Consider the following 25,997-nt stretch of genomic DNA (forward strand, 5'->3'; position numbering starts at 1 on the left):
AGAAGCTGTAGGTGGTGTTTATAGACATAAGTGCTGATCGCCCAGGAAGAGATGTGGATGGTGGAGAGAGAGGACCCAGGCTTGGGCCCTGGGCTCCCCAACGTGGAGAGTTGCTGGAGGTGAAAGAGCCAGCACAGGAGACTGACGGGGCATATCCAGGGAGAGCAAGGAAAGCTCCACACCAGGATGGTGTGGCAACTCAGAAGCCAAGAGAGGCTTCCAGACAGAAGGGCAAAGTCGGCCATGGTCGAGGATGCTGCGAGGGTGGGTAAGATGGAGACATAGACACCGCCATTTCCTTTGACAACACGGAGGCCATGGCAGGCTTGGATGAGAGAAGTGTTGTGAAGGGATGAACGAATCCAGCTTCAAGTGGGCTGAGGATAATGGTTGGAGAGAAAGGGAGAAAGGGTGTAGTTGACTCTTCCTAGAAATTTTGTGAAGAGAGGAAGAGAAGTGGATGGAGTGGGGGCTGGAAGGGGGAGAGTCATAGGAAAATCCAAAGAATGTGTAAGTCCCGGACACCCTCTACCTAGCTGCCCTCAGCGGTGATGTTCTGTATAACTGTAATACACATCAAATATCAAACCAGGTCACTGACATTGGTACAAGCCACAGACCTTATTCAGATTTCCCAGTTGTGTGTGTGTGTGTGTGTGCGCGCATGTGCATGTGTGTGCGTGTGCATCAGTACTGTGTAATTGTATTGCATGCGTAGCTTTGTAACCACCACCACCACAGTTAAGACAGACTGTTCCATAACCACGAGGTTCCCTGTGCTACCACATACCCCTCCCCTCCCCCACCGTCCCTCCCCCGCAGCTACCACCACTTTATCCGCCATCTCTGTAGTTTTGTGATTTTGTGAGTGTTATATAAATGGAATCATATAGTATAGAACCTTCTGAGATTGAGTTTTTTTAAACTCAGCATAATTAAGGAAGGAGTTTTAAAAGGATGAGAGATACCAGAACATGATTGCTGCTGGGGGTGGGGATGATGGATCCAGTAGAGGGCAAGATGGGTGATGTCAAGAGACAGCACAGTGGTGGGAACCAAATTCTTGGGACCAGAGGTGATCGGTTCAGAGTCCAAGTGGAGCAACTAACCTTCGACAGGCAGCGTGACCCCTCCTCAGGCAGGAAGAGGGGATACAGGCAGAAGCAGGTGGGCTTCGGGAATCTGCCATAGGCAGCTGAGGGAGTTCACATCTGCCGGCTTCTGCTTCCTCAGGGAGACTGAAGGGAGGGCTCAGTTGAGAGTGACGGGTCAGACAGAGATGGGAGGTATGAGGTAAGTGCGGTAGGGGAGACATTGCCATCTTGGAGAGCAGGAAAGCGAGCCAGCCCGTGACACAAGCTGGGACTGCTGGGCAGTCCTGGGACCACTCAAATTCTGAGACTTTGAGCTCATGGAGGGCACAGCCTGCATGGTGGGCTCATTTTTTCCAATCACATTTGACTTTCCAGCTATACGTGTCAAGAGGGTGCTAACTGGGTTCCTCCAGACATGGGTTTCATGAAAGTGTGGCCAAGGGAGAGAGGGGGGCGATGTGCTTGAAGGATTTATTATACTGATGGACCGTGGAACCCAAGCTAGGCAAAGAGTGTGAGGATGGAAGAGCAGTGAGGGAGAGAGGGAGGTGTGAAGGTCTCAGTGGTGGCAGAGAGCCAAGCAGAGGCACAGGTGGGCTGGGCTGGGAGGCTTGGTCAGATGCTGTGGTGGAGACAAGGGCCAGGCTACAGCCTGGGATGGAAGCTGGAGGGCATGGAAGCCAAAAGTCACTGGAGGCAGGAGGTGAGGGAACGGAGAGCTCCAGAGTTGGTCTTCCCTAGCATGGAGAAGTCACCAAGAGGATGACAAGCGCTGAGACTCGGAGGGAGATGGGAACCTTCGGTGGGTGAGGAGGGGTGGCCAGGAAGTTGGAAGGAAGAGATGGGCGAGGCACAGCTCGATGGGGTAGGCATCCAAAGGGCAGGAAAATTCTAGGTGGGAGAGGTTTGGAGCTGAGGTCTGGAAGGGACTCAGAGGAGCAGGGAGCACGCCAGCCTTGCCTGGCCTAGCAGAAACCATCTACAGAGTGTCACTGTGCACCCACCCCTCAGATGGGAAAATAGAGGCCCAGAGAGGTTAAACAAGCTTCATAAATGATAGGCTCTGTGGAAGCTTAGCCAGGGCCCCCTTGAAAGTCAGTGGAGTGGTGAAGAAGGTAGATTCAGGAGCGAGCACATTGCTGGGTTTGAGTCCTGCTTCCAGCCACCTATAAGCTGTTTTCTAAACCTTTCTGGGCCTTTCTTCATTTGTGAAACGGAGCTAGTAACAGTGTCTACTCCAGAGGTGGGTACGAGGATTGAGTGAGTTAATGCACACGTTCTGTGAGTCCTGGAGCCAACCCTATTTACATATAGGGAAACTGAGGCTCAGAGAGAGGCATTGACTTGTCCAAGCCCCAGTGGTTCCCAGCTTCCCTGCCAGAGCCCACCGCCCTGCTCCAGGGGTACCCCACCCACTGCACTGCCCCACTTCCCCCAAACACATGCTTCTGTCAGGGTCATCCTGGATGCTCCAGCAGCCCCAGGAAGCAAGCAGGATGAGGGTCTCGTTCCCATTTGGCAGATGGGGAAGCTGAGGGCAGGATGGTATCTTTCCTCTCTATGTATCCCAGAGTGCCAAGGGCGGGTAGAACCTTTATTATCAGCCAGTCTTTACTGTGGGGGACACAGAGTTGACACAGACACTGTTCCTGTCCCTGTGCCACAGTCTCACAGGGGAGACAGGACAAAATAATGAGTCAAGGTAGTAGCATTAAACAATGGAATACAAGGCAAGGAACAGTTGCTCAAGGTGACAGGGATATGGGGCTGGGAGATCTCAGAGGGCGAAAGAAGTCTGGTGACTGTGGTGGCGAAGGAGGAGCAAGGGTGTAGCTGGGTTTTGAAGGGTCGTGTGAGTTTAGAGAGAGGGGCATTTGGGGGTGGGGGGCAAGGAGAGGGGAGCTGTACTAGCAAAGGCCCAGAGCGGGGGAGGGGAGGAGGCTTCCGCTAGAGCAGAAGAGGTAGGAGGGCGAGGCCTTGCAGGCTGGCTCCTGAGATGTCTCAATCTTCTCCAAGACTGGTGAACCAGTTGTCCCTAAGGCTTGTGAACAGATGCCAACAGTGGGAGATTGGCCAGTGGATTCTCTATGGCCCAGCACGCCTGAAGCCGCCAAGAGCTGAAGCGGAGGGGCCTGCAGGCTGGAGGGGGGCTCTTGGCCCCGGGGTGCACTGGGCCAGCAAGCTCTGCAAAATGGGGCTACCCCAGCCGCCCCTTGCCTCTCCCAGGCGGGCTGTGTGAGGTGTCACAGCCCTGTGAAGTCTTCTTCAGCGAAACAAATGCTGGCACTGGGAGTGATGGGATGGAGGTGAAGGCTTTTAGACACCCAGCAGAAACCCAAGGCACGTCAGAAAGCAGAGTTTCGGGAGAAACTTTTTGATTTAGAGAACAAGGTTTTGGCATCAAACTGCGATCAGAGAACAGAGGCCACCGGCCACGCCATGAAACTGAGCTCTGTAAACCTCATTAATCTGATGCCTCCGTGTTCAAAGAGGCACCTAATTAGAAAGAGCCGAGACTCTCCACCGGCTGGTGGCCCATTGTTCCCGCAGGACAGTTCACACCAGGTGACTTCAAAGCCCACTCCTCCCGGCCCTCGGCTCTGCTCTGCGGTGCCAGCTAACCAGCATTAAGAGCTGGCTGCCCTGGCTGGTGAGCTTGGCTGCGCTCATGCTCCGTTTGGTGCCAGAGCTGGGGGCCTCCACGCTGCTCCTCCTGGGGTAGACGGAGCCACGTGCCAGATGCAGGTTGGGGTGCGGTGCAGTCCACCGGGGCTCAGGGCCTGGAAGGAGCTGGAGAAGGCCATACTGTCGCCTCCCATCCTTCAACTTCCAGGTCCAGCTCCTCCTCCGGAGGCCCCAGAAGAGGACCTAGGACGTCCAGCCAGAGGTCACACTTGGTCTATGGGGTCTTGCTGGGTGGTCTCATCTGCATGGACTCTGGGTCCCCAAGGAGATTCAGTAACCTGCCTTCCCTGGTTTTCAGCCCCACCCCACCCTGTGCCAAGGGCTTTGCACTGACAGAGTAGGTGCTCAGTGAGGGTCTCGGCACCTCCCTCTCTTAGCTAAATGCTGTGTGAGAGGCTAGTGATGGCACCAGGATGCAACGGCCAACAGTGCTGCTGAGAAGTTTCCGTTTAGAGTTGGGCAAGGCTTTCAGCAGTGACGTCACTTTCAGTCTGGAACATCTGGGTTCAGGGAGACGGTGGATCTTTCTCTGCCTTTCAGGGTGTTGAACTACAGTTGAGTCTAGAGACAGGGGAAGCACGGAAGGAAGACTCAGGGTCATGAACCTGAAAAAGGCCAGGACTGGCATTCAGGATTCCAGGATTTCAGGCCTGTGGTCGGCACTGACTGGCTACCTTGTGCTCTTGAACAGGTTATTTGCCTTCTCTGGGCCTCAGTTTCCAAATCTGTGGGATGGGAATGATAACTCTTTCCTATCCAGTTCTCTGGACTGCATACAGTAAGGTCAGATGGGGGACTAAGTGTGAACCTGCCCTGGCATCTGTTCAGAGTACGGGGTCGGGAGGAATGGGGACACTCCCAGAGTTGCTTGCACACCTCCAGAGGTGAGGTGCTCACCACTTTTCAGGCTGCCCCTTTTTTTTTTTTTTTTTTTTTTTTTACGGTTCGTGGGCCTCTCACTGCTGTGGCCTCTCCCGCCACGGAGCACAGGCTCCGGACACACAGGCTCAGCAGCCATGGCTCACGGGCCCAGCCGCTCCGTGGCACGCGGGATCCTCCCGGACCGGGGTACGAACCCGCGCCCCCCGCCTCGGCAGGTGGACTCTCAGCCACTGCGCCACCAGGGAAGCCCGAGGCTGCCTTTTTAATTGCTGGATAGTTGCAGTTGTTAGAATGGTCATTGTATTAATTGCCTAGGGCTGCCATAACAAATTACCACACACCTAGTAGATTAAAACGACAGAAACGTATCTTCTCAGTTCTAGAGGCTAGAAGTCTGAAGTCAAGGTGTTGGCAGGGCTATGCTGTCTCTGAAGGTTCTAAGGATGCACATTTCTTGCCTCTCCCAGCTTTTGGTGGTTGTTTGGCATTGCTTGGCTTGTAGATTCATCATTCCAATCTCTACCTCCCTCCTCACGGGGCATTCTTTCATGTTTGTGTGTCTATGTCCAAATTTCCCTCTTCTTATAAAGACACCAGTCACTGGATCAGAACTCACCCTAATCCAGTATGACCTCATCTTAACTAATTATGTCTGCAATTGCTAATTACCCTGTTTCCAAATAAAGTCACATTCTGAGGTTCCAGGTGGACATGAATTTGGGGGACACAGTTCAACCAGTACATTTATTTTCCTTCTCCTGACGCCACCCTGTGACCCCACCCCCAGAAATTATCCCCTGCCCAGCCCCAGCTCTGTCAGCCTCCCATGCCCTTGTCTGCTCTTCCGGGACACCTTTTGCTGTTGCAGGAACATTTCTGGCAGAGTGTCCGTCTTACCTCCCAGGTTCTGGCATCCCTCCTCCTGCTCTTCTCGCCTTCATTTATTTAATTTTTTAACATCTTTATTGCAGTATAATTGCTTTACAACTGTGGGTTAGTTTCTGCTTTATAACAAAGTGAATCAGCTATGCGTATACATATATCCCCATATCCCCTCCCTCTTGCGTCTCCCTCCCACCCTCCCTATCCCACCCCTCTAGGTGGTCACAAAGCAGCGAGCTGATCTCCCTGTGCTATGCGGCTGCTTCCCACTAGCTATCTACCTTACGTTTGGTAGTGCATATATGTCCATGCCACTCTCTCGCTTTGTCACAGCTTACCCTTCCCCCTCCCCGTGTCCTCAAGACCATTCTCTATGACTGCATCTTTATTCCTGTCCTGCCCCTAGGTTCTTCATCTTCTTGCCTTTAGACATGGAACTCCCATCACTCCACTCCAGGACTCAGCCCAGGTCCCACCAATTACCAGCTGCCTTGATGTATAATACTTTAAACCCCTTCACCTCATTATAGGAAATTTCTTTTGAGTGGCCTTTAAAAACCATCTCATTACACAGGAAGAACTGTAATTATCTTGCACAAGAAGGAGGTTCTGGATGAGCTGGTGCCCAGCACTGTCCAAACCTCCAGAGGGTTTACCACTTGCTGGTTTGGTCACTAGGGTTGAGCTCCTCCTCTCTCCCATTTAATCCTCTCCAGTCCCTTTTCTTCTGGGATCTGGGCACCCTTGTCACTATTGGTGGCCTCAGGAGGTCAGAGCCTCCCATAGAGAGAGCAGAGCTGCAGAGTGGCCAGGGCTGGGGGTGGCGGCCTTGGATGGGGGCCTATGCTCCGATGGTCAGAGCCTCCCCCAGCCATTTTCAGGGGCTGCCTAGCTCTCCCCGAGCCCACCCTCCGGGAGGTATGTGCGGCTTGCCCAGTTGTCAAAGAAAATCACGGTGGGGCGGGACCCTGGGGGTCAATAGGTCCAGTCCCTGCCCTCAGCCTCTTACCCAGTCTTCCCCAGCAGCCTTCTGAGAAGGGACTCCAGCCTTCCTGGAATCATCAAGTTTTTTCCAACCTTTCGGAGGATTTCTTTTGTGTCTGGCTAAAACCCCTTGCTGCCCCAGTGCTGACCTGATTTTAAGCCCCTCTCTTCCTGGCTGTGTGACCGTGGGCAAGTCATGTGATATTTCTGAGGTGAACTTCCTCACCTGCAGAATGGTCAGGATTGTTTCTGCTTCAAGGGTGTAGTGAGATGGGCTATGGCTGCCCACGTGGAACACCTGGTGTTGGCGCGTAGTGGGAAGTGAATCCACACTGCTTCCTTTCCCAGAAGAGACTGGCCGTGGGGGCTTCTTTCCCTCTCCTCTCTGCTTAATGCTGGACCGAGTGGCCACTCTGGTGACTTGAGGAATGGCTCCCCAGCATCCCTCAGTGGCCCTGGGTGGGTGTGGCTCTCCTCCCTCATACACTGTCCGCCCTCCCCAGCCCAGGGGTGTGTGTGTGTGTGTGTTTGGGGCTGGTTGCAGGGATGATTACTTCCCTTTTCTTGGTTCCCCTCCTAGTCGTGCCCAGGCCAGAGCTGTGGGCACAGCCCGGGCCACTCCTTAAGCCTCACCCTCCCCTGAGGTCACCAGCATATTGGGGGAGTTGCAGTGGGAGGGAAGAGAGGGCATCAGGGTGCCCCTCACTGGAGATACCCACCCCCACCATGGAGCCTTTTGGCCATCCTGAACTTTTCAATTCTCGGCTTTGTGATAGGCTCCAGGGACTGCCTCAGCCCCCACTGACTAGTTAGATGGGCCACAGCCAGGAGATGGCGGCATGTGGAAATGTCAGTGACGTCCGTGGAGCCTGGCAAAGTGGCTGTCTTGGGAGGGGGGCTGCTGTATCAGTGTTAGGACAGCTATGAGGAGACACCAAGCTCCCTCCCCCCACAGGCCAGGTGGTCCGCAGCTGGGGGTGGAGTCTGGGTGAGGAGGCCCCTGAGTGGGAGGACAGGGCTCCTGGGGTTTAGTGCCAGGTGCCCGAGACCCTCCCTGCCACCACACCTCTCCCGTAGCCTCTGTCCCACTCTGCATCTCAGCACAGACATGTTTCCTCCAGGACATCTGTCTCCAGGATCCCTGAGCCCTCCCAGTCTGGTCCAGGTGGCCCTACTGTGAGCCCTCTCAGCACCCTGGACAGCCACCACAAAGCTTTCCCTCCCCTCACCTGTGCACCGCCCAGACCTGGGGGGCCCTGAGCAGGCAAGCTTGAAGGAATGTTATCTGTGCGGTCCTCTCTCCCAGTAGTCAAGCAGGGAACCGTGCCGGGCTTATTCACTCTGGTACCCCCAGGGCCCAAGCAGCGCCAGGTGCCTGGTGCAGATTTGCTCAATGATTGGATAATAGGAGGGTTGGCCCTCGTGGCTAGATCTCGTTCATCAGGCCAGCGAATCTTAGGGGCAGGGATCCCGCCTGGCTCTAAGACTGAGGCTCATCTGAGGGTGGAGGGTGTCTCCCCCCAACCGCCACCCTCCTTTCAGAAGAACGCGACTAGCAAAGGAGCAGGAGGTGCTGGACGCTCACCACACACATGGGCTTGGTCTGCTGCCAGCGCTCCAACTATGCTCACCAGGTCTCCATCCCATCTCCCAGGTGTGCTGACCTCCACCTGCAGAAACAATGATGGGAACAGAGTACTGCTCCCTGGGAGCTCCCTGGGGCTGGGGAGTCCAAGAATGCTTCCTGCAAGAAGTGGGACTTGATCAGATCGAAATCTGGATAGAGAGATGAGGAAGGGCTTTCCAGGCAGAGGAAGATGCAAAGGTGTGACTGGACGTCCATGGTCTGCTGGCAGGAAGACGGGAGTCTGAATTTTGGGGAAGATCAGTGTGGGAGGATGTTGAAGGGGTCAGCTTGGGAGATGCCTGGACCCCAGATGCCAGGGGACAGATGCTGTTTGGTTCCCTGCCCTGCCAGCACCTCTAGCAGTTCAATTCCATGATTTGAGTTCCAGAAACCCCGTGTGTGAGACCCAGTCATAGCCGGCCACTCCCCTCCCCGCCCCCGCCTCCACAACCCAGGTCAAGTTGTCCTGAGCCTGGGTGCAGCAGGGGTCAGCCACAAAGGGCTGACCGGCCGAGGCTGCTGTGGGTAGGGCCAGGCTCAGGGGCTTACCAGAGCCCAGTACTGAGAAGTAACAATCAGAGGGGCGAGCTTGGATTTTTTTTGTCTTTCTCTCTCTGTCTCGCTCTCCTTTCTGGAGCATCAGGACGTGTGGGCACATCTTATCCCTCCCCACATGCCTGCCCACTGCCTGCCTCCCGCTGAGATGGTTTGCTGTGAGCCAGCCCCTGGCACGGTCTCAGCAGCTGCTGAGGTCCTGCCCTGCTCCGTCCCTCGCTGCACTGTCCCCTACAGGGGATCTGCATGGTACCTTGGCACAGCTGAGGCTGTGGGCACCAGCCAGGGAGGCAGCATCATACCTTTCTGGGTGTCTGTGCTTGCCAAGGCCTCCTCTGAGACTCCAGATATGGCTTTTGGAACTGGCTGTGGAAGCCAGTGGACTCTCTGATCGGCTCCTGGGTGATGAACCTCAGGGGGCATTCCTGTTTACTGAGCCTCTACAATGTCGAGGCACTGGGGATCCAGGGCTGAACAAGGCAGCTCTGGCCCCTTCCCTTGTGAAGCTCACAGCTTTTGTGAGGGTGGGGACGGGGACAGACAATAAACAAGTAAACAAACAAATAGATGTATAATTGCAAACTGCGACAAGTGGTACGAGGGAATAATAGAGAATGCGGAGGTGGGGAAGGCTCCAGGCCCGCTGAGACAGGGCAGTCTGGGAGGGCTTCCTTAGGAGGTGTCTCATCTCATAATCAGATGGATGAGGGGGCAGGAGTTGTGTGCAAGGAGTGGGGAAGAGCATTCCACGCCTGGGGGAACCTTGGTGTTTTGAGGAGCTGGAAGGAAGCTTGTGGGGTGAGGGGAACAAAGCCGGTGGGGGTGGGTCAGGCAGAGTCTGTGGACCATGGTGAGGAGGGTGGGTGGGTTTTGCTCTAAGAGAAGGAGGAAGTTGCCGGAGGGTTTTAAGGAGGGAAGGGAACCTAATCTAATTTAGGGTTCACTAATACTGCCCTGGCGGCCATGTGAGAAACAGAGTGGAGAGGCATAAGGACAAAGGGTGGCGTTCCAGCAGGCAGTGGTAGGCTTGGCCTGGACGGAGGTGCAGAGACGAGTTTGGACTGGAGACACTTTTAGGACTGTGCTGGGTGGGATGGGGGAGGGAGTGCGGGAGGAGTCACGAGGCGTTACAAGGGCTCCCACGTTTCTGGCCTGCACTGCTGGGTTGACGGTGGAGACATTCACAGAGGCAGGAGCATAGGAGGAGGAGCAGGCTTGGAGGAAGATGGGGGGTAAGGGGCTTGTGGGACATCCTGGGGGACATGGCAAGGATGTCAGGATATTAGTGGTAACAGTCAGGTGACTGACATATTATCGTTCCCATAATCCCACAGCTTATGTGGGAATCTGAAGCTCACAGCTGGTAGTACTGAGAGCCAGGGTATGAACCCAGAGCCATCACCTCTAGGGGTGACTCCCCACCCTTGCCTAGTCTTGTGTTTGAGGGCAGTGCTTTACCCAAAAGGATGAGTCACCAGTGGTGGGATTTCAGGCCTGGGTGGGCAGGTCATCTCCCCGTGCCGCCACCTTGGTCCTCACCCAGGGTCCTGTCTGGATTCAGAGGCACACTCTCCCCCTAGTATCACACTGTAGTGCTGTTGGCCGGGAGGCCTCAGCTGCCCTGGGAAGGGAGGGGGCAGCTCATCCCCGTGGCCCCATAACGCCAGGGAGGATCTGGAAAATCTCTTCAGTTGTTCAGCCTGAGATGTCCAAAATTAGCCAGGAGTTGGGGCTTTCCGAGGACAGAGGAGCCCAGCACAGGGTGGTTCCCTGAGGCTCTGCCACTTCCTGCTACCTTCCCGGATGTGAGAGGGGGCTTGGGGTTTGCCTGACTCCCATCTGCAGGGGCCCCTCCTCTGTTGGCTGGGTGGGGCACTGAGAGAAGGGAAGGCATTTGGCAGCCGGAGGGCGGGGGAAAAAAAAAGTGCTGAACCAGGATGGGAGTCCTGAGGCTGCCGTTTACCCCCGGTGACCTCAGTGTCCCCACCTGGATAGTGAGCCCAGTGAATGGGTGAGGCCGGGGGCCCTTTCCCTCAGGCATCCCAGGATCTCCACCTTCTGAGGTCAGAGTGGCAAAACATACCAAGAGCTTGGGTCGTGGGGCTGTGATCAGGGGACAAAACTCGTCAGGGGGCCTGGAAAACATGGCCAGGGTGATGGAAGCAGGGCTGGGGTGTGTGTGTGGGGCATCTTCAGACAAAAGCCAGTGGCATAGGGGAAAGGTGTGGGGAGGGTGTGAACAGAGGGGCAAAAGGCCGGGAGCACACACTGAGCCCACAGGCTCCCGCCTCCTCCCCACCAGGGATGAGCCAGTTCATTTGATGGAAGATTACTCAGCAGTTTTTCTACAAGAAGATGGGAGCCCGACAGCCCTCCTTAGGGCTGACTATGACATTGGTCTCTGGTAGGGACTGGCTGCAGTGGCTGGTGACTGGTTCAAGGCTCAGTGTGACCAGGGTTGGGACCCGGTGTGTGTCCAGGGTCAGGGCTCAGACTGGTTCTCTAGGTAGAACCCTGCTGGAGCAGGTTTGGTACCCACCTCATCCACACTTCCTCTGAGCTCTCAGCACTCATCTCCCCCACGGGCCCTGTTCTTTACATGCCCAAGGCTGATGTCACCCACTCTGGGGCTTGATATGAAAAAACCAAAGCCCTGGCCAGGAATCTGGTCATAATGTCTACAGTTCCTCCAGAACTTGCCACTACTGGACACTGTATAGTGTGATTATTTCCCACATTTTATAGATTAGGAAACTAGAACTCAAAGAAGAAAAGCAACTTTCTGAGATCAGCCAGCTAGTTGAGTGATGGAGCCAGGATAAAACTCTCTGTCCCTTTTCCCCTTTCCCTCAGCATCCCTCCCTGGGGCAGAGAGGGGCCTTCAGCAGAGCTCTTCCTGCCCAGGTCCCCCCATGGAATCTTATTCCCTTTTCCGTCTAGATTGGGGGTGTAAGTTCAGTCTTCCTCAGGCTGAAGTTCCCTGGGTAAGTCAGCTGGGCCTGAGGATGGACTAGGAGATGCAGTAAGTCCGTCTGCTGGGTCCCATGAGGACCAGGGGTTTGGCTTTGCCCTATCAGAGGACAAAGGAGCATGGCAATCCCAGTGGAGGCCTTTGGGCATCATGGTTCTGGATTTGAGAGCTTTAGAGGGTCCTTCCCAGCACCTCTGACATCACCCCTACAGGCATTTTCCTCCTCTGCTTCTAGGAAGTGGTGCAAAGAGGGCCACTCCACCTCCTGTAGGCTGGACAGCTCATGTTGCAGGCCAGAGAAGAGAAGACACTTGTACTAAGAAACAGTATGTTAGTAGAGAAGAGGGACCAGAACCCCAGCACCCTACCTCCACCGTCAGTATTCCTAGGTGTTCCCTCCTTCAAGCTCAAGACGATTGTGGAAACTGAACACTCATGAGCCCACAAAGGAATCAGTTGTAATAGTGGGACTCCGAGCACTGTACCAGCTATTCTCTTGGGCTTTCCTGACTCCTCTACTAGCCTCAGACATTTCTCAGCAATAAGAATCTGCCCATTTGTGAGTCATTTAGAATATTTCATGGGGAGAAGCGGTCCAGAATTTGAACGAGGTCCCGGGAGGGTACTGAAGTGGGGTCAGCAGGCAGCCACACTGACATGGGAGGCAGCAGCCCCTGGCATGGCTTATCTGCACTCTGTTGTGTAAACCCCAGCAGGCTTGTGAGGTGGACAGGATCAGCTCATTTCCCAGCTGGGGAATCTGAAACTCAGTGAATGAAGTGAAGTGATGGGCCTAGAGCTTTCCAGCCAATTCTCACCCACATCTGATCTAACGCCAGTGGCGTCCCCTCTGTGTGCCCAGACTGTGGCATAGAGAGGAAGATGGTTCCCTGCCCTCAAGGAGCTGCTGAGAGAATGAGATGTAAGTCAGAGACGTAAAAGGGAGCAAGAGCTACTGAGCTAGGTCTCAGTGCTGTGAGCACAGATGCTAGCCATGCCGGGAGCCTGGGAGAGATCAGTGCAGCTAGAGCAGTTAGGGGAAGGTGGGTGAAGTTTGTACAGGAAGAGGGAATTGGGAAAAGCAGGCATAGCTAAGGGTGTGTGTGTGGTGGAGGTGACCAGGTGGTGGTCAGGAAGGCAGCTGTCCGGGGTGCTGAACAAAACAGCACTCACAGGACCTTTCCTCAGCTCTCCCTGTCTTCCTGGAGCCTTGGAGTGTCCTTTCTCATGTCTGAGCCTCAGTTTGCTCACCTAGACAACTGGAGTACCGGAACCTACGTCACAGCCTTGTTGAGAGGATAAAGGAAGATCACAGAGGATCGTGCTGAGCACGCAGCCTGCATACAGTTGATACAGGCATTGAGAGGGGTGGCCTGTCTGGGGCGTCTCCACTCCCCTTCCGTGTCCCCCAGCCTTTAGGCCTGGACACCTCGTGTTGCAGATGGGGCAACTGGGGACCAGAGTGGGGAAGATACTTGTGCCAAGAAACACAGTGTGTAAGTAGAGGAGGACCAGAACCTCAGGGCCCTACCTCCCACTGCCAGTATTCTTAGATGGTGCCTCTCCCTGGCTCAAAGCTTATGGAAACTAGACACCTCTGGGGACTCAAATAGTGGGAGTCCAGGCAATGGACACCTGTTCTCCTGGGCCTTCCTGGCCGCCTCCCCACCGCCCACCTAGCCTCAGCCCCCTTATCCTAGCTCTGGGTTGAATTTCATCTCTCTTTAACCACACCCTTACCCGCCCTGACCTCATACGAAGGTGCTTCTCAAGCCCTGTTGGCAACATCAGGCCTCCAGGGTGCCCCATCTCACCAGGGAGACGAATGCTTTGAGCAGGGGTGGAATGAGGCAGAGGGCTGCTGGAAGCCACAGGAGAGATATCCCTCGCCCTCCCCTGCCTCTTACCTCCTCATCTTCTCAAACTGCCTGACCCCCTGAGTCCTGGGCGGGGGACAACTTGAAGCCACTGGGAGGGGAGCCAGGAAGACTTCACCCCCAAAGACCTCTCTCAGGCCTACCGATTATGCTTGAGATACCCTCCAACTTCAGCCCCATGAGCCTGTTCAGCCGTTGGCATCTCCTTGTTCATTAGAAACAGTCCTAGGTGTGAGTACCAGCCTGGCCATTCCCATCTGTGACCTTGGGCAAGTATAATATAATCCCCCAGAACCTGTTTCCACATCGAGTGGGAATAATAGCATCTACTGCCTGACATTGTTGTGCAGTTTCACAACCTGCCTCTTTAAAGCCCGAGATCTTCTGGAACTTGGCATGTGGGTGAGGTGGGTCCTGTGGGAGATGGGCAGGGGGAGCTGCAGGTATAGGCCATACTCAGCACCAGCGTTTTAAACACTGGGATGGCCAGACTGAGCTGTCACCATAGCCACTGTGTAACCTCTGACCTTGCTACCTCTGACCTGACTCTGGAAGTTTCCCTCCCCCAACCCCTACCCCCACCCCACTCACCCAGGCTCAGGAGTGGTCACTTGGAGTTATGCTGAAAACATGGGGCAACTCGCAGACCTTGGCCACTGGTGACACCCACCTCACCTACCACCGTGCCTGCAGCTGGCCCAAGGCTCAGACCTCAGTCAACCCTCCACCAGCTGGTCCAGCCAAAGAGAGTCTAGGAGAGGGGCAGGCTTGCCCTCAGCTCCACCTCAGTCTCTCTGGGCACAAAGTGCTCACACAAAGCCTAGCACAGGGTAGGCGCTCCAAATTCTTAAGCTATCATTATTATTATTGTTATTATTATTAGTAGTAGTAGTACTTAGTAGTATAGCAGTCCCATTTCACAGAAAAGCAAGGTGAGGCCCAGAGTAGTTGAAAAGCCACCACCTCTGTGAAGCCTTCCTGGTTCTGCCCCTTCTCCCAGAAGTGGCTCTTCCTTCCTCCTGACTTGTTTGTTTCTCTCCAATGTTCTCGGTTGGCTAGGGCCTGACACACGGTGGGGTAGGTTCTGAGGTGCATGGGGTGAGTTGGAGGAGCAGCTCACAAGGCTATGGGTGCTATGAGGAGGCCTGGGCCCAGGAGGCCCATCTGTCCAGGGACCCTCCACTCGGGTGAACCCCATTCCCCAGCCCTCACTCCCCTCCTCGGGCTCCCCTGCCGGCCTGCTAAATGATTAAGGAGTGCTAATACGTGTGCTGAGAGCAGGGCCTCTGCTGCCCCAGCAACCTGGGCCTCTGCTTCATCCTCATGTCTGCTCCCTGGGGGCATCTGCCGTGTCCCTCTGTGATGTCCTCCTTCCTCTCAGCCCCTTCCCCACTGGGTCCAGTGGGCAGAATTCTCACCTCCCTACATTTCTACTAGCCGGTTGGCAGTTGAACTCAGTCCAGTAAGAGTGAATTGAGCAAAAGTGTGTGTGAGACACTGGGGATGCTGTGAGGACTAGAGGAGACTCCACCACAAGGGACGGGAAGGGGGCAACCATCCACGGGCACCTACTGTGTGTGCTTTCCTGACCTGACCACTGAGGGGTGGGGTCTGCCTCAGTTTACTGATGAGGAGAGTAGGGCCCAGGGGAGTGAGGAGCCTGCTGGCGAATGCTCAGTGTGACGGGCTGGCCTTGAGGAACCAAAAGGGAAGAGCTGCCCCTGAGCTGACCCAGGTGGCTCCCATCAGTGGCAGGGAGAGTCTGGAGGCACTTGGGCTGCTCTGGGCTGTGGCTGGGCCCTCGGGAGCCCACACTCTGAGGAGGTTCTTAGTGCCCCAGGAGCACAGGGCAGCCTGAGGTTACTGTATGGGGCACCTGCTAAGGCAGTCATGGGGCCTGCTTCTCCCTGCTGGGGTTCCCTGCCCTCTGCCCTTCCCCGAGCTCAGACATCTTAGGGGGCTCAGCCCAGCTCTGGGTCCTCCTGATGTGCCCACTCTGACCCCTCTCACCCTCTGGCCCTGCCTGTGTGCCCCTTCGTCTCCTTAGGTGGGGCTGTTGACCTTGTCATTCCTCACCTGTGCCTCTTGCGCCCTTTCCAGCCTCTTGCCCACGGGGGAGAACTCCATCGTGAACTTGCCTCCGTCCCCTCACACTTTCTCTCTGGCTTCCCACCCCTGCCTTAGAGGAAGAGGAGTTTTCACTGCAGGCTGAGGCTCCTCCCTGCCCCCACTGTGATCCCCCCCCTCATCCCCATCAGGCTTCCCCTTTCCACAGCTCCCGTCTGGCTCCCGCCCCTGCTCGTTCCCCAGCTCTGGAGGGTTACCTGGATCCCCCAGCCCGTGGTCATTCCCGATCACTCCTGCAGACTCTTGGGCTGTAGCAGAAGCCCTATAGCACCTGTCACTAATGGAGACAGACAGCAGCCCTGGACTTCTGCCCACCCCATGTGGCCATGGAACTTCCTGGGCAACACTTGTGGGACTCAGTTTCCCCTCTGTTGAGTGAGCCAGAACAATGCCTGGAACAGAGTAGGCACTCAAGAAGTTCTTGTTGAATTAATGAACTAAGTAACTAATCCCTGAGGGCTGGGCAGATCAAAGTAACTGATGGATTTAAAAGGGCTTTGCAGAGTCGGACAGTGTTGTTTGGACACGAGCAGCCATGATACTCAGCGGGCGTTCCTGCTCCCCACCCAGCTAGAGCCATTTGACCTTTGCCTCTCCCCACACTGGTCAGCCCTGCTCCTCTTGACCCCTGAGACCCTTACTGGCCTGAGCACCTCCAGCGCCTCAGTACTGTGCCAGGAACCCAGCACTGAGTCCCAGCTCTACGCTCCTCTAACCTGGCCCCAGCCCTGCCTTGTGCCCTGGCCAGCCTGCAGGTGGTCTGCCTGCCACCCTGCTCTTGCAGACTCATGGCCTGGAATTTCTGGCTTCTGGGCCCGGCTTCCCTGGTGCTGAATGTGTTACCGTGAGTGATGCCCTTCAGTGGACCCAGTCCATGCCTGATCCTGGTTTCCTCCAGCCCTCGCCTACTAGCCTGCAAATCTGGGCAGAGTCCTGAGTGCCAGTCCTGCGTGTGAGAGGGCTTGGGGAGGATGGGAAGGAGGAAATGCTTCACCCCTAAGGCTGAAGGGCCCACATGTAAGCCACCACCGGAGAATGGCAGAGCCCAGAAGCTGGGGTTCTGGCTGTAGGAGATACCCGGCGGGGGGCGGTCAGGGAGGGTTTCCTGGCAGAGGTGGTGGTGCCTGTGGGGGCCAGTGAGGACGAGGAGGAGGGGATGAAGAGGAGGGTTTCACCCGTGGGCAGAACAGCGTGAGCAAAATTGTCCTGGGTGCCCACTTGTGCTGGCTCTGTGCCAGCTTCCCACCCCCACCGCACAGCCTTCGGGTGCGTATCATCAGCTCCATCTAACAGGCAGGGACACAGAGGTTCAAAGGGGGCAGGAACTCACCCTGGGTCACCCGCTACCACTGAGGCATTGTCAGGCCTCGACTCCACGTCTAGCATCTTTTCAGACTCCTTAGTGGAGGGAGAGTCTGGGGAGGAGGGGGCGGGATGCTGGCACCCGCCGCAAGCATCACACAGCTGGTGACTGTGACTTTCCGGGGAGGGGGTGTGGGATGGGGGGGTGGCTTTCCTAGTTGGTCCTGTTCTTCCCTCCCCCCACCCCCGTGGAAGAGCCCTCACGATGAGAGGTTCCCACCGTGCCCCCTTTCTGGAGAGGCCGGCAGTTTGCCTTTTCAGAGGATAATTCCCCATGATACAGAGATATTTAGCCTAATAGAAGCCGACAGATCATTCAGGGCAGTAATGCACTCCGGCTTCAAGCATTTAGTTTCCTCAGCCTGAACTCCCAGATTAAAGGCTCCTTGCCTGCGCCTGCCCCACAAGGATGCCTGTGACCTTGACTGCGGTGATGGGGTAGGTTTCTCCCACCCTCCTTCCCTCCCCCTCCTTTGCTGGCTTCCTCCTCTCTCCCTTTCTCTCTTTCTTAAAAAAACAAAGGTATTTTTCTTCTCAAATATTCAGTTGAGAGGCCATTGCTTAAACCCTGCATGCTCTGGGGACAGGCCAATTGCGCTCGGCTGCCAGTGGGGCACGGGAACCCCTGGCGAGCCCGGAACACTCCCACAGCCACGTGGGGCCAGCGGGTATGCTGTACCTGGTGGGCGGTCTGGGCAGCTGGACCCTCCAGCCTGGCCTGGGCAGACAGAGGCCCGGCAGATGGCCTTGCCCAGGGATAAAACTGGCCCCCTACTTTCTCTGCCCGCCTCCCTGGCCCAGGGATCTGACCTGACACCCTCGCTGACTGGGGGCTGCTAGGGCAGGAGGCTTCTTCTGCTCCTTGGACCTGGGCATCCCGGGAAGGACCTAGGGAAGACTAGTAGCTAAACTGGAGGAGCAGATGGCTGCAGAGGTGGCACTGGAGGGCCTTTCATTGATCAAGACGGTGGTTTCTGCAATTGCCTCCTGGGCCCTGCAGGGTCCACTTGTCATTTCGTCTGTCCCTGCTGCTCTCTGTCTTGTCTTTGTCTTGCCTTCTGTCTTCCTCTCTCTGCCGCCCCTGCCCCTCTTTCATCTGCTCACCAGGCTGCCTATTTGAGCTTCCTTGCACTTCTGTGGAGGCGGCAGGGAGCATGGAAAGCACAGGGTATTTCGAATCAGCCAGTCCTGGGTTCAAATCCTGGCTCTAGAACTTACAGGCTGTTTCTGTTTGGTTTAATATTTTGAGTTTGGGCAAGTTCTTAATCTCTCTGAGCCTTCATTCCATCATCTGTAAAGTGAGATGCTGATACTTGGCTCACAAGAATATCCTGGGGTTCAGTGTGTGATGTGACATGGAGTGGTGCTAAGGGGTGGCAGCTTTCCTGCCTCGGTGGTCCCAGTCTCCCTACCTCCTGACGCTCCCACCTCTCCTGCCCAGATGCCCTCTCTCTGACCCTCCGGCTAGGAAAAGGGAAGGTGTTCAGGAGGGATACCTGGCAGGTGGGCTCTGGTTCCCCCTGGATACAAGCTGCCTGTATAGGGGTGAGGCAAAGAATAAGGCTGAGTGGGAGGGACCCTTCTCCTCGAGTTCATTTCCTGGGCAAAGCCTAGTGTCTGGTCCTGGGTCTGGTTTGAAGGATCCAACCTAAGGGACTGTGGCAGTACTACCAGGGGAATGAGACGACAGGGTGGGAGAGCAGGGCCTCTGTAACCTGGGAGGAGAAGGCTTCTGGGCTGGGGCTCCCCTCCCAGGTTTCAGTGGGGTGGTGTGCAAAGAGAGCCTCTAACCTTCAGGGATGGGGAATTGTGGCAGCTGGACAGGAGCCCAGGGTGGAGGGGAGATTCCTGTTCCCTCCTTCTGAGGCAGGGGTGGCAGGATGACCATTGGAGTGCAGGAGGGGGAGGCCCCTAGGTCTGGGGCTGACGTGCTGGTCGGACCTCGAGCTGGTCCCATTCCCTCTCTGGGCCTCAATTTCCACACTTGCTAAATGGGGTTAATCATCCTGCCCTATGTTCCTCATGGGGTGGGCAGAAGATCCAGTTAGAGAATAGATGGGAATGTGTGGTGATCTATAATGTAGTAATAATAATAACAACTATTATTCTGGCCATTATCTTGCCTTCATTTCACTCTCTGTAAAACCCTCTTTGATCCACACAATCTAGCCCTGATTCATATGTGAATAGAATTAAAGAACCTCATGGCTGAAGGCAACCTCCCATTTAGTGCAAATCCCTACCCAAAATATATGTTCTCTAGAACTCTGCTTGCATGCCCCCAGGGACAGGGAGCTCACTACTCCTCATGCTGAAGAGAGATCTCTCTTCCTGGAATCTTCTCTCACTGGGCCTAGCTCTGCTCTCTGGGCCCATAAATGCCAAGTGTCTTTATCAGGAACCTGAAGTCCTGACCAGGCCCCCCGAGGCTTTCCCAGGGAACACGGGTTCCAGGCCCACCTCCTCCTGTCAAGCCCCTGTGAACAGACCCCACTGTATCAAAAATCTTCTAGACAGTTACCTTGACGACTGACATGGCTATCTGGAGGTGGCTGCACCGTCTCCAGAGCTGGTGTGACTGGCTCACCCAGCCCCCACGTCTCCTGGCCACCAGGCTCCACAGAGGCCACGACTCCCTGGCCACTCACGGAGCTACTCACAGAACTCAGCCAGAGCCTAGTAACTCTCTCTTGTCCACTTTGGCCCTTTCCTAGGGCAAGTGGAGGGCTTCGAACAGGGGATCCTGCCTCCCTAATGGACCCCTCCAAGGTTGGACCTACTTTCGAAGCTCCATCCTAGTCTCTGCCAAAAGAGGTCGTTCCAGGCAGGGCCAAGGACCAGCTCTGCTGATGCCAGTGAGATTCCACCCCAGGGACCAGTCTGACCCGCTCTCCCGCATTCTTGGACATGGTTATGTAGCTAACCACTGAGGAGCCCAGCCCATATTTTTCTGTCTCATCCATCAGGGATGTCACGGGGGCCTCGCTCGTGGCTGGTTGGAGCGCATGTCATCATTTTGAGCAGCCAAGAGAGGACATGCAGTTGTCCCGCAGGACTCTTTGGTAGTGAACTTCTCAAACTTACTATTGTCTTTCCTGGCGTCTGGGCAGCACTTCTAGACTCTCTATTGGAATAGATGTAAGCTTCGCAGTCTAAGCTTAGATTGGCTTTTTAAGCCCCCTTTTTATTAAAAAGGGGAGAGATGCTAATATTTATAAATGCCAGTTCTTGACGTGTATCCTTTCAGCGAGTCTTCATCACAGCTCTCTGTGGGAGGATTGCGGTTACCACTTGGAAGATGAGAGATCTGAGCCTTGGGAAGTGAAGTAGCTTTTACCCAGGGTCCCACGGAGAGCAAGGGGTGGAGCTAGGACTCAGACCCAGGATTGTCTTAGCTTCAAACTCCTGCTGTTCCCAGATTCTGGGCCCTACCTCCCCAGTCCCCACACCCCTTGGTATAACTTTTCAGGTTCAACCAGCATGTTCTTTACAAGCACGTGCTGGGGGCCTGCTCTGGGCCAGCCCCTCTGCACCCTCCCTCGTCCCGCCCTGTCCTGTCTTTTTGGACAATCTTGTCTCCTGTCAGCCTGAGGGTGGGCCCCAATCTCTGCCCCTCCCTGTGTGCCATGCATAGGACCAGAGAACAGAGCAGGGGCTTGGGAAGAAAGATGCTCCCCGGGGGGGTGTGTGAGACTCAGCGTGTGTGTGGGGTGGCAGTATTCCTGGTGGCTCATCTGCTGTTATTTTTTAATAGTTATTTAAATTTTTTGTTGGGGGGGTCTGGTAGTAAAAATAGTACGTGTCTGTGGTAGAAGATCTAGCAGTCATACTGGATTCCTTTTTCTTACCCTCACCTCCTCACATCCAACTCATCCACTAACTGCCGATGAGTTGTTTTTTGCTATAACATATATCCTGCATCTGTCTGGTCCCTCCCTCACCCTAGCCCGAGCCTCATCTTCCTGTCTTGGGTGACTGCGACAGTCAGCCCACTGGTCCCCTGCTCCTGTGCCTGTTCCCCTTCAATCCAGGCTCCACTCAGCAGCCCAAAGGAACTTTTCACAATGAATAAAACATCCCAGCACTTCCCAGGTGACTCTTCCTTGCACTAGGGATGAAGTCCGAAACTTTACCTTGGCCTTCAGGGTCCACCCTCCCTCTGTGGCCTCCTTTCCTGCTGTCGCCCCTACCTCTGCCCATCTCATTCCGTGTGCTGTTGCTCCTCAAAAACACCAGGCTCCTTCCCAGCTCTGCTCTTTTTTTTTTTTTTTTTTTTAAATATTTTATTTATATGCAGCGTTGGGTCTTTGTTGCTGCGCACGGGCTTTGCTCTAGTTGCGGCGAGTGGGGGCTACTCTTCGTTGCGGTGTGTGGGCTTCTCATTGCGGCGGCTTCTCTTGTTGCGGAGCACGGGCTCTAGGCACGCGCGCTTCAGCAGTTGTGGCGCACGGGCTTAGTGGCTCCGCGGCATGTGGGATCTTCCCGGACCAGGGCTCGAACCCGTGTCCCCTGCATTGGCAGGTGGATTCTTAACCACTGCGCCACCAGGGAAGCCCCCCACACTGCTCTTTGCCTTGCTCCTGCTGCTCTAGGAGTGACTGAGTTCTTATTGTCCACGTATAAATTCAGATGTGACCTCTGCAGAAAGGCCTCCTCTGATTCTCCAGCTAGAGTGACCCCTTAGCCTCATCCCAGGTACTCTCTCTCACATTACCAGGCTCGATTTTCTTAATTGCACTTGTCACTCTTTGGAATTATCTTGTTCCTTTATTTGCTTATTTATTTGCTTATCATCTGTGCCCCCCATCCCCATGAGGGGTACTCCACTGAATCTCCAGCACCTCTAATATACTTACTCTATAGTAAGTGCCCAATAAGTATTTGGTGACAGAATGAAAATAACAGAGAAAAATATAAAGGAGAAATAGAAATACAATTGTGGATATGGTAGCAGTTAACAATGTAATAATTGGTGTGTGTGTGTGTGTGTGTGTGTGTATACGCTGGGGATCACCTGCCCTTTTAATTATAGGCTTGAGGGTGCCTGGGCCTGAAGCATTGCACATATGGGAGACACACATGTGCACATGTGGGCTGTATGCATGCACGTGCATGTGCACACACTCGTTTCCCTGTTCAGTAGCAGTGTGACCTCTGACGAGGTCTTTTACCTTTGGGCCTCAGTTGCTTCACTTGTAGAATGGGGCTGCCTGGGGCTGGAGGCAGAGGACTGGATATCTTGGCCTCTTGAGGTCAGCCCCGGCCAGCGACAGCAGCACTGCAGGCAGCTGGCGCTCTGAGGCCTGTCTGCTGGCCTGCTGTGCTGTGCCAAGGGGTGCCAGGAGGTGTTTATTGAAGTCCACCTCCGTACAGAGCTGCTCCCCGCTGCCCTCTGAGGTGAGGATCTCACCCAGGCAGGAGGGAGTAGTCCGAGGTCAGGAAATTGGCAGGAGAGCCTGGAGACGTGAGCGTTGCTGCCAGGAGGTGGATTACGTTCACAGTCGAGGTCTCTTGGATGCATCAGTAGCTGCAGTTTGAATGTTTTCGTTTCTGTGTATGTGTTTTTCTAAAAAACTTTTTTGATACCATGTTTTACTTCTGGAATTTTTTTTCTTTCAATTGCTACAGAAAGAATTTCCATGCAATTAAAAAGGGAAAACACACACACATCTGTATTTCTACTGCTCCAAGTCAACAGCTGTTCCCTCCCTGCCCCCTTACCCTTTTCCTGTGAAGACAATATTGGAACCTTGCAGAACATGTGGGAAGTAGAAGTGGCCCTTGACCTCTGTGCCTCAGTTTCCTGATCCCAAAAATAAGAGTATAAATTGCTCCTCGTACAGTTGTTGTACAGACCACATGGGCCAACATTTGTAAAGCACTTAGAATGTGTTTTTGTTAAACAGGATGAGTTAATTAATAGAAAAGAAAGGGCACCATTAATGCCACCATCATGGCACAAAGAGGCAGCAGTGGAAGTCTGTCCTTAGAGTCAGAAATCAAGAGTTTGAGCCCCGACTCTGCCCTCACTCCCCATGTAACCTGGCATATGTGTGTGGCTTCTTGAAGCCTCAGCTCCTGCATCTGTAGAATGGTTATGAAATCTGGAGGTCGTGATGCTGCGGTGCGGGCTGGGGGTAATAGATATAAGTGGACTCCGTGAGCCCAGAGACCTGCACACTGCTGCAACGCAGCCCCACCCTCATCCATTTTCTGTTTTCTTGCTCAATATTGTTAGGTAAACATTGCTCTGTGCTGCTACCAGTCTCTGTGTTTATCTTTTTTTTTTTTGCGGTACGCGGGCCTCTCACTGTCGCAGCCTCTTCCATTGCAGAGCACAGGCTCCGGACGCGCAGGCTCAGCGGCCGTGGCTCACGGGCCCAGCCGCTCCGTGGCATGTGGGATCTTCCCGGACTGGGGCATGAACCCGTGTCCCCTGCATTGGCGGGCGGACTCTCAACCACTGCGCCACCAGGGAAGCCCTGTGCTTATCATTTTTAATGGCTGTGTAATATTCTATCCAACAGAGGTGTCATGATGCACTCTGTCATCTCCAGTGTGGGATGTTTAGGCAGCTTCCAGCATTTTGGTGTTATTAGTAACCCTGCAGTGAACAGCTCTGTGCCCAGAGCACTTCTTCTCTGATAGATGATTTCCCCAGCCAACCTCAGGGCTAGTCACTGAGGCTGCTTTGCTGGGGTGCTGGGGGATGGGACAGCAGCAGTGTCTGGGAGAGTTAGGTCCCTTCAAAAGCGGCCTGATACCCTGCCCCAGGAGCAGCAGCTTGGGTAGTGGGGCAGCAAGACACTCCGTGACAGTGCTGAGCAAGATGGGAGAACATAAGGCCACCATGGGAAGGGCAGCGGGTGCCGTGGAGAGCGGGGGCTAGGAGTCTGAGGACCTAAGTTCTGGGTTTTGCCTTTGCCGCTCTCTATGTGACCCTGAGCAAATCCCTTCTCCTCTCTGGACCTCAGTTTCCTCTGGGTACTGTGGCCAGGGACTGCCAGGAGGTGGATTACGTTCACAGTCGAGGTCTCTTGGATGCATCAATAGCTTCAGTTTGAATGTTTTCGTTTTTGTGTATGTGTTTTTCTAAAAAAATTTAGAAATTTTTTTAGGGCAAGTGTTGGTCCAGGGCTGTATTATTCAATGTGGAAGCCACTAGCCACATGTGGCTATTTTGATTTAAATACAAATGAATAAAAGAAAAGAAAAAAAATCAGATTCTTAGTGTCACTATCCACATTCCAATATCCGCGTGTGGCTAGTGGCTACTGTATCGGGCAGCACAGGTACTGAACACATTCATCATTGCAGAAAGCGCTATTCGACTGTGCTGGTCTAGAGACGTTTCTAGAGATCCAATCAGCCCAATGTTCTGTGATTCAAGATCTCTGTCATCATGCCTTTTTCTGGAGCCGGGAAGAAAGCCAGCATCCTTTAGATCAGAGGATTCATTAAGGGCCTAAAGAGGCTTAGTGACTTTCCAAAGCCCAGGACCTCTGGCAGTGTCCTGAGTCTGAAATATCCTCACCCTCTTTGTCTCCCCAAAGGTCCCAGCTCGGTCTCAGAGAGAAGCTGCAGAAGAGTGTGGGCCCCTCGAGGGGTGGCCCCCCAGCCAGGGACAGTGCCCAAGGGAGGCTGGTGTGAAGCCAGAGTAGTTGGTTTCCTGGTTCCTCAAACAGGAAGGCACTTGGAGGGCCTGCACTGCTCTCTGCCTATGCCTGGAACGCCACCGTTCATGCCCTTGGGTTAAGCACTGTCCTCTCTAGGACTCTTTTAGAAGTCCAGACCAGATATCAAAGGAGGCGGCTGCCTCACTCAGTTTTGTCCTATTCTGGCTGCCCTAGGCCTAGTTCTGGGCACGCACTGGGAGAGGAACTGTGAGAAATGAGTCCACAGTACTGAGGGTGAAGCTCCCCCACCCTCTCCCCACACCAGGCACATACACTCTGGCACATGGATTCCAGCCATGCCTGCCCCAGAGCCCTCCCTTCTCTTCAGAGGGAAGGCCTTCTACAGATGCTCTCCTACAGCCTCAAGGTACTCCAGGGGAAGGGGGCAGTAAATAGGGGAAATGAGATACAAGATGTGAGGAGGTGAAGGTAAACTTGGCTGACTTTGGTCTCACCTTTGTCAAGGTGTGGCCACCATCTGCCTTACGCCCCGTGCCCCTCTGTCCCCCATGTGAACTGTACTGCTCACTCTTGCTTCTCCTTTTTCTAGGGACCCCACAGCCATGTCCTGGCTGCCTTGAGTCTGCCTCCTGCCGGCGTTCCAGGGCTCTGGCCCTGTCCAGCCCCTGCACCCGCCCCCACGCCTGTTCCTCACCTCAGCCTGCGCCGCAGGGACTCCTCAAGCTTCAGGACTCAGCAGGCGCAATAGCGGTCACGGTAGGTGGCACACCCACCCTGCCTACTCCCTAGCTCCTGGGGATGTCTGAGCCGTCTTGCTCTCTGGAACAGGAAGGATACATTTCTGAACACTGGCTCTGTCAGGATCCCTTTGGTTGCAAGTAGCAAAAATCTTATTTCAATAAAATGAAATGATCAGCTCATGTGACTGAAGTGTCCAGCGGTAGGTTGGGCTTCAGGCAGGGCTTGATCCAGTGGTTTCAACAATGTGAACAGGATCTGTTTTCTGTCTGTATGTCTCTGCTTCTCTTTTTTGGTGATGGCTCCACTCCTAGTGGCTTTTCACATGCCAGCAGTTTCTGGGGCAACATGCTACCAGGTTGAAATCTGGGGTCTGGGCTAGAGACAAAATCTGCTTTCCTGATAGGACAAATAAAAGTCCTGGAGTTGATCTCTATTGGCAGGATTAAGATCGTCCTGCTCCTTTAATTGGGTCCACAGGGCTTGGAAACATGGATGGGCTGGGGATAAGGGTCTGTCCTTCCCCAACCATGTGACCAGGAATGAGGGGGAGAGTGTTTCCCAAAGGAAGCTCAG

General features: G+C 54.6%; 2 protein-coding genes across 2 annotated transcripts in view; both read left to right on the plus strand.

Annotated features, from left to right (window-relative positions):
- The window catches only part of LOC113629360 (uncharacterized), a 121,968-nt gene extending 96,537 nt beyond the window's left edge, over window positions 1-25,431 (plus strand). The window contains exon 5 of the mRNA XM_027123777.1: window positions 25,273-25,431. Coding sequence (XP_026979578.1) covers window positions 25,273-25,431 — 159 coding nt within the window. The remainder of the gene's footprint in view (window positions 1-25,272) is intronic.
- LINGO1 (leucine rich repeat and Ig domain containing 1) overlaps window positions 25,330-25,997 on the plus strand; it is an 80,724-nt gene continuing 80,056 nt past the window's right edge. Inside the window, exon 1 of the mRNA XM_027123681.1 lies at window positions 25,330-25,439. The gene's annotated coding sequence lies outside the window, so the exon portion shown is untranslated. The remainder of the gene's footprint in view (window positions 25,440-25,997) is intronic.

This window comes from Aethalodelphis obliquidens, unplaced genomic scaffold, assembly GCF_003676395.1.
Source record: "Aethalodelphis obliquidens isolate GAN/ISIS:26980383/991018 unplaced genomic scaffold, ASM367639v1 scaffold26, whole genome shotgun sequence".
NCBI lineage: Eukaryota > Metazoa > Chordata > Mammalia > Artiodactyla > Delphinidae > Aethalodelphis > Aethalodelphis obliquidens.